The sequence below is a fragment of the Orycteropus afer genome, unplaced genomic scaffold, assembly GCF_000298275.1.
Source record: "Orycteropus afer afer isolate SDZICR_OR568_19922 unplaced genomic scaffold, OryAfe1.0 scaffold00072, whole genome shotgun sequence".
NCBI lineage: Eukaryota > Metazoa > Chordata > Mammalia > Tubulidentata > Orycteropodidae > Orycteropus > Orycteropus afer.
This window is the reverse complement of record NW_006921659.1, coordinates 6,747,964-6,756,362: the sequence shown is the minus strand read 5'-3', so window position 1 is coordinate 6,756,362 and position 8,399 is coordinate 6,747,964. Positions and strand designations below refer to the sequence as shown.

Sequence of the window (8,399 nt, the reverse complement as noted above, 5' to 3'; positions counted from 1 at the left end):
ATGCCCACCTCTTTTCACTACGAGACTCTAGTTCTGGAGGCAGAAGCTCTACAAGGGAAAGGTATTAAGGAAACAACCAAAACATGGTTTCAAAAAGTTCAACATTCTTCAAGCTACGATGAGACCTATTTATTTCCTAAAATCTGCTGATTTCTCTAGAGATGGGTAGGTAAGATTTATTATTATTACTAATTAATGATTGTGCTTCTGAAGTGTCAGGGTCACATTCCACCGTCTAGAAAGCAGGGCAATTTTCACATGGCTTGGAATCCTCTTGGATACACCCTGGAGACCAGAAAACAAATTTCACGGCACCCCTGACTAGCGGGACCAGAGGGTGAGAGCACTACTACCATCTTTGGGTAGGGGGTGTGTGTATATACATGTATGTGTACATGCATGCGTGTGTGTGGTAGAGAGACTAAGGCATAGAGAAAGGCCCAAATGAGGGGGAAAGTGTCTCCTGGCTGCCTGAGTCCCTTCTTTCCAGGCACAGAGTTGAACTTGCTATTCACGCTGGTCCCCTTCATCTAAGGTTCTTTATTAAGAAGAAACGAGTATGCATATGTGTGTGTGAGAGAGAGTCATTAAGTCCCTGTGCAGTTCTAAATTTCAGTAAGTTAGGTTTGCAGTTTCAACAGAAATAATCTGTAAATGACACTTGAAAGCAAATTCATTGATGTTAGTCAGGAATTTTACATTGCTCAGAATCTTGTGTCACATTTTCTTTGAAAGGTTCATTGGATGTAAGAGGCAAAATTAGGTCACAGCCAGAACCGAGGTCCTCATCAGCTGTAGGAAGAAAACTCACAGAGTGTTTCATTTCTGCTGCATTCTAAGGTAGCAAAATATTAAGCCATTAGGTTACTAAACATGTAACATTTCACAAGGATTTCAGGACTACCCTGTATGATTCAGTTAGCTGTCCAGGTGTCTGGTGGGGTATGTTCAGTTTAGGTAGACTGTTTCCTTTCCCTCTTAGGCATGTGACCCCCACATTGTAGGCAGGTAAAAACACTTTTAAGGACTTTACCTGTTGGGCAATTTCCTGTTGGCGCTCCCTGAGAGCAGACTGCTGGCCTGGAGCAGTGTGGCCTTCCCGATCGTGGGGAGAGAAGTGATGGCTCACCCCCAGGCCAAGGGATGCGCCAGGTACAGGGCAGCAGGACCTTCAGGGGAATCCGAGGGGAGCGTTCTGAGTAGACCCCTGGGAAAGGTCATGGGAGCCCCATCTGAAATAACAACCTGTGTCCTTCCAATGCCAGGTATCCCCGGGCCCGGGCTGGCCCAAGAAATCAGGACGTGCTACTGACTGAAGGAGCACACTGAGGGGTGGTGAAGTCACCACAGAGCTCCAGAACCTGGATTTTGTACAAATACACACATGGAAAGTAAACATTTCCTGAGCCCAAAAGGGCCCATCCTTACATCAATTAAGAAGTCAAATATCCACATGCAATGTTTCCTAAGGACATGTGTCTACCCCTCCAGCCTGCATCCACCTATGGAGAGCATGGGGGCAGTAGGAGGACACAGCTCAGATGCAGACGCTGTCAGCATGAGTCTCCACATCTGTCTGCATCATCATCATCATCATCCAGTGTTCTCGTCTACAGGAGCGAGCACGACACTCTCCTGACCTGGCAACGACAGGCAGGCCGAACCCCACGGAGACCTTCCATGGCACGACAGTGCAAAGAAAATACAGACATGGTTGGAAAGGGTTTCACATTATCCCAACCCCACCACCATCATCCAAGCGGTATCCTGACTCTTCCCAATTCAGATGTAAAAACCACGGTCAGTAAAATCAGTCTACGCTGAACCTGAAGCTTTGATTAGCTATCGTGTGTGAATGTGGCACTTTAAAAATTTCATAAATCTAAATCCATCTTTTAAAAAAAATCCTAGCATCTGAAGTCATCATATCTCAAATATTTAAAAGATTTTTTTCAAAGTAAAATGGCCCCAAAAGAGCCAAATAAATTTTTTTTAAAGAGGACTTCTTTTTAATTAAAAAGGAGAAAGGAAAAAAAAAAGACTTTATAAAAATGGAAGATGTAAAATGTGGGAAGAGAACAAGAGTTGGTGCCTTTGCATTCTGAATTGTGACCGGGAGGACACAGCCAGGAAGAGGACCCGTACCCCTCCGCCTCTCTGCTCTCACAGCTTGGCTCTCCCCAGACTCTGGCTGAGCCATCAGGGAACGTAGGGCAAGAGTCATAAGTACAAGAGACCAAATCGAAGGCTTCTTTGCTTGTGGTCTGGTGGGTGTTTACATGTGCAAATGTAAGCCACTCCCCACTGCCATAAGGTGCGTGTCCGTGGATACCATACACGTGCTCAGAAATAATGTTCAGTCCCCAGGGTGCCCGCTGTTCGTCCTATGATGCCCCATAGGCCTGTCACTTCTCCACTTTCTTGGCTTTCTTCAAGATGTCACATTTCTTTCTGTTGGGGCGACGACACCGCTCATCAATGCTTGGGATACATTCGTAGTGCCACACCTCCTCCATCTTCTCCACCGGGTAGACTGCCTCCACGTAGTGGCGGATAAGCCTCAGCCGCGTGGGGTCCAGCTGCTTCTTGTTGCAAGCCCCGGAGTGGTTGTACTGCAGCCGGAGGTTCTCGGCAGTGAAGAGTTCGGGGAAGAGCCTGACGAGGAGCCGGGCGGCAAAGTTGCCCACAGAGAGGCTCTGCTGCACGATCTCCCTCACCTCCTTGTCTGACAGCAGGTATGGTGAAGGCACCGGGAAGTCGGGCGAGGGGACCACCAGCTCATCCAAGGGGATCTTGCAGAAGTCCTTGCTGCTCCTCTCAGGGGGCAACGGGGGCCCCTCAAACTCCTCTCGGAACCGCTCGGGATTAATGGCATAGCTTGTGAGGTCTCTGCACTCAGGGCCCGGCACGTGGACCTTGCGCTGCTGCTGGTAGGAGCGCCTCTGCTCCGTGTCCCGGCGTCGGCAGCGCTCATCCAGCTTGCCCACGAACTCCAGAGTCCAGACACGGTCGTTTTTGGCCCGTGGGTAGAGCAACTGCACGTAGTGGCGAATGAGCTTGATGCGGGACGGATCCAACTGCTTCTTGCCCAGGGAGCCACTGCAGTTGTACTGCTTACGCAGGTTCTCGTGGGTGAAGAGCTCGGGGAAGAGGTGCACGAGCAGGCGGGAGGCGAAGTTGCCGATGGACAGGCTGCTCTCGTAGATGCCGCGCAGCTGCTCCTTGCTAAGCAGGCAGTCGGCTCCCGGCACCTCAAAGTCGGGCTGCGGGATGTCCAGCTTGTCAAAATCGATGGGCACCAGCCAGATCTTCTTAGACCGCCTGCCAGGGCGCTCCCCCTCAAAGCTGTCCTCCACCTTGACCACGGAGATGTCGTCGGGCAGGCTGGAGGAGTCGTAGCAGTCGTCGCGCAGGGGCTCACCCTCACTGCCCCCGTCCAGCCCCAGGCCCTCAAGCTCATCGTTGATGCGCTGCGCGCACTGCTGCAGCCAGGCCTCCTCCTCCTGCATGTCAGGGAAGTAGATCTCCGTGTAGTTGCGGATGACCTGAAGCCGCTGCGGGTCCAGCTCCTGCTTGCCACCATCCCCGTAGCAGCTGTACTGCTCTCCCAGCTTCCGGTGGTCAAAGAGCTCGGGGAAAAGCCGGTGCAGAAGGAAAACAGCAAACTCCCCAGGTGACGAGGCCTCATCCAGGAACTCGGTGAGGTCCTGCGTGTCCACCACGTGGTCCGAGGCGATGGTGCTGCTCCGGTCCAGAGACAGAGCCTCCTCCTGGTCTTTGTTGTCCAGGAAGTGGCCAGCATCTACCTGCTCAGCTTCGAAGAAGCTGGAGACCTGGCCAGTCGGCTGGCTGCCCTCCATTTCCCGCTGGGCCCAGAAGCGGCTGAAGAAGTCATTCAGCTGGGGCAAGCATTCAGCCTGCCACACAGCCGTGTCCTTCACTGAGGGATAGTAGACCTCCACGTAGTTGCGAATGAGCTGCAGGTGTAGCGATTCCAGCTTCCGCTTGGCAAAGCCGCAGGCGCTGCAGGCGCGGGAGAAGTCTACATCGCTGAAGAGCTCAGGGAAGAGCTGCACCAGCAGGCGGCAGGCCAAGTCACCACCCGACAAGCTCTGGTCCACGAGCTGCTTGAGCTCAGCGGCTGTGAGCTGGTACTCAGGGGGCGGCTGGAACTTGGCCACCATCTCAGTGGGGCTCACCTGCTTCTTGATACGGCTCACCTCCAGCGAGAGCACATCCATCTTGCTGTGCAGCTGGGACATGTTGGAGGTGAGGGTGTTGAGCATGTAGAACATCTTCTGGATCAGAAAATAGATGTTGGGGTCGCCGTCGGTGGTTGCTGTGGCACTGCCACCATCCCGCTTCTGTGACTCATTCAGAAGGCGCAGTGGGGAGGGGCTGTTGCTGGCATTTACCTTCTCGAAGAGCTCATAGGTGCTGAGCAGGTCCCCCACTGGAAGGTTCTTCTTCTCCATGATCTTGTGGGAGATGCCGTACAGAGGCTTCTTGTAGGAAGGGGTGGTCATGTCATTGCAGGAGTCCTCCTCACCCAGCCACACAGCGCCCACGTTCTTGCCCCTGCCAGCCTGCTCTCCATTACCCAGGGAGGGTGAGCTGTTCTCCCGGTTCCTCATGCCTGCCAGCAGTGCCTGCAACAAAACAGAGGTTCCCACACTGTTAGGTGGGCACTATGACTCGCCACTCTCAGACACAGGTCAGTATCATATGCAAGGAGACCAAGGCCAATACAAAGAGCACGAGAAAACAGCTTCCTCGCCTGGGATCACTGTGCCCGTCCAGGAAGCACCACTGACAGGAACCTCTGATCCCACCACACCTGTTTGCTCTCCATTCTGTAAACCTACTTCCCGAGGGAGGCTCAGGCTGGACTGGGAAGGCTTTGTGTTCCTGCAGGAACCAGCTCGGGGCTTCCTGTCCATGAGGCCTGATGGGAAATGGAGCACAGACACTGTTAGGGCTACAGTGGGAGGGAGGCCACAGAAGAAAATGATGCCTGCCAGTGGCAGCTCCAGAAGGCAGAGTGCATCCTCTCAGCCTGCACCCTCTAGGGGAGTGGCATCCCCACTCAGGAGGGCTCCCTTCAGGAGCACAGTCGTGTACACAAGAGAAATGGGGTCTGGAGAGTGACAGTCTACTGCCAACACCACTACTGCCTGGAAGCATGTCTGACCTCGGATCAGAAAAGGCTGAGGATCCACGAAACTGGGAGATTCTGTGAAGTATTGAGGCCTTAGGGTTTCTAAGCCAGGGTCTCCTGATTGGACTCAACTAGCTCAGGGGAGAATGGAGTCCCAGTATTCTAAGACAGCTATTGTGTGTAATACATTAACTTCTCTACTGTGCATCCAGAAGGGCACTGGCTATGTGCTATCCACACGTGGTCAGACAGGGATGGGAGCGTAGTACGCCCTACTACAAATGAGTGACTGTTTTCTCAGTTCTCCATAGGATGGTCCCAACGCAGGTCCTCTCTCACTGGACGCCCAGGGGAGACTCAAGATACCCTTGAAGGGCCACCAAGCCTCCACAAGTTGTAATTGCCCTAACCATTTGGGAAGTAAGATTTCTCATTGTTTTCATCAGTGGTTTTCCCCTACTGCCAGGAGCTGAATGTTTTAAGAGGTTTATTTATATCATTGCATCTGATACAAACAATCCTATGAGGTAAGTTCAGTATTACTACCAAATTTTGCAGAAAAGAAAACTAAGGTTCAGAGTTGCTAACTTATTCACCTAAGATCATAGCAAGGAAAACTCTCTGTGCTTGACTTCTGGTATCAACAAAAACAGGTAAGAAGATCATAACTTGTTAGGAAAAAATGGTATTCATCCAAATTGGTAGCAATATTTATCTCAAGATGATTGTCACCATCATGACTCAGAAATGTAGGAAGAGGGTGCATTAACTACTTTTTTCTTTTTTTTTTTTTAAGAAGCATAAAAAAAGTACCCTCTGTTCTATAAATTTGCTCATATTCATTAGTAGAGATTTTTTTAAAGACTGGGTAGAGGGAGATAGGAAGATGCTGAAAATAGAAAGTATAAAATAAGAAAGAGTAAATTAGTGTACTTACTATGCTTTAGTGTCAGCAGTTTTCAGATTTTAGTCACAGAATGGTTCATTTGTCCAAGAAAGAAAAGAGAGAATGTTGAGTTCCTTCCACCCACCTCCCATCCCACCTCCTCCACAAGGAAACCACTGGTGTATAACTTCCTCTCAGAAAGTGTGCAAGGCAGCAAACAGAATACTTACAGACTATTCCTGAAAAATGAATGCTAATTTCAAGAACTATATTATACATTACATGGGGGGATTCAGTTAATTAGTAACATGGAAAATTAAACATGTCAACTGTGGAAAAAGATATACTGTGAAAATATAAATAAGGTGCATCCTCGTAATGATGAAATTTGAAAGGTTTTAAAGCAATTCTCCTGGACCGGAAAATCTTTATTGTAATTATTTATTCAAACGTCTTCAATGTGTGTTCTGAATTGAGTTCAATATTTTAGCTCAGTTTTTAAAGAGGTAGACATACAATTTCTGCATAATAAGTGATAAAAAAAAAAAAATATCGGCGTCTTAAAAACTTCCAGAGCCTATGGGGACACAATTCTCTGAAAGAAGAAAAATTGAAATTGGTGATACTCTGAAATTTTTTTCCCTTTTAAAGCTGAATTTAGATTTCCTCTGATGGTCAAGATAGAATTTGGCAAGTTGGTTGTAAAGCTTACTTGGAAATGCAAAAATGCCTAGATAGCCAAAACTTTTGGGAAAAAAAAGGGAACAAAGTTGGAAGACTAACACTATCTGATTTCAAGACCTATCATAAAGATGGTCATAAATCAAGATATATGGTATTAGTATAAAACAAACCCACTAACAATGAATCGATTCCAACTCACAGTGACCCATAGAACAGAGGAAAGCTTTACGGAAGCAGACTGCCTCATCTTTTACCCATGGAGCTGGTGGTGGGTTTGAACTGCCGACCTCCTGGTTAGCAGCTGAATGCTTTAACCATTGAGCCACCAGAGCGCCTATTTATTAACACAGAGACAGGCAAATGGGCCAATGAACTAGAATAGAGTCCAGAAATATACCCACAAATACATGGATAGGTGATTTTAAACAAAGATTAAAAGCAATTCAGTGGAGAAAGGACAGTCTTTTCAACAAATATTGCTGGAACAACTGGATATCCATATGCCAAAAAAAATGAACTTTTATCCACATCTTGTACCATATATAAAAATGAACTCAAAATGTATCACAGACCTAATTATAAAACCTAAAATTCTAACACTTCTAGAAGAAAGCATAAGAGGAGGCCTTTGTGACCTTGTTGTTGTTGTTGTTATGTGCCGTCGAGTCAGCCCTGACTCACAGCGACCCCTCCTTGGGTTTCCGAGGCAGTATCACTACAGAAGTAGGATTGCCCAACCTTCCTTCCGAGGAGTGGCTGATGGGTTTGAACCGCCAGCCATCTGGTGAGCAGTCAAGTGCCTTAGCCACTATGCTACCAGAGCTCCTAGTTTTAGCAAATTATTTCTTGGATACAACACTAACGATAAGAGCCATAAAAGAGCAAATAGATAAAATGGATTTAATAAAAATTAAAAACTCTGCTCCTTGAAAGACTATTAAAGAATGAAAAACAAGCCCAGACTAGAAGAAATATTTGCAAATCATGTATCTGATAAAGGACTTAAATAAAATAAATAAACTCTTAAACTTAATAATGATGTAAAACCCAATTCGAAAACTGGTAAACATTTCGACAGACAATTGAAAGAAAAAAATGTATGCAAATGGTAGGTAAGGCACAGAAGAAGATACTCTTTAGTGACACACAACTCCAAACCACAATGATGTAGCATTCCATACTCCTTAGAATGGCTATAATCAAAATGACAGACAATACCAAGTGTTGATGATGATGTGAAGGAACTGAAACTCTCATATACTCCTGCTGGGGATCAAACAGGATACAGGCATACCTCAGAGACACTGCAGTCCAGATCCAGACCAATGCAGTAAAGCAAACACAATAAAGTGAGTCACATAAACTTTTTGGGTTCTGTAGTGATACTGCCTCGGAAACCCAAGGAGGGGTCGCTATGGGTCGGGTCCGACTCGACGGCACATAACAACAAACAACAACAGTGTAAACATACATAAAAGTTATGTTTATACTGTGCAATAGTCTATTAAGTGTGCAACAGCATTATGAAAAAGTTTAACACACATGAGAATTACCAAAATGTGACACAGAGATGTGAAGTGAGCACATGCTGTTGGAAGAATGGAGTTAACAGACTTGTCTGACACAGGGTTGCCAGAACCTTCAATTTGTTAAAAAAAAAAAAAAAAAAAA

At 47.2% G+C, this 8,399-nt stretch overlaps 1 protein-coding gene across 1 annotated transcript in view; it reads right to left on the bottom strand.

Annotated features, from left to right (window-relative positions):
* Positions 1-2,405: 2,405 nt before the first annotated feature.
* BEND3 (BEN domain containing 3) overlaps positions 2,406-8,399 on the bottom strand; it is a 31,095-nt gene continuing 25,101 nt past the window's right edge. Inside the window, exon 3 of the mRNA XM_007940833.2 lies at positions 2,406-4,649. Coding sequence (XP_007939024.1) covers positions 2,406-4,649 — 2,244 coding nt within the window. The remainder of the gene's footprint in view (positions 4,650-8,399) is intronic.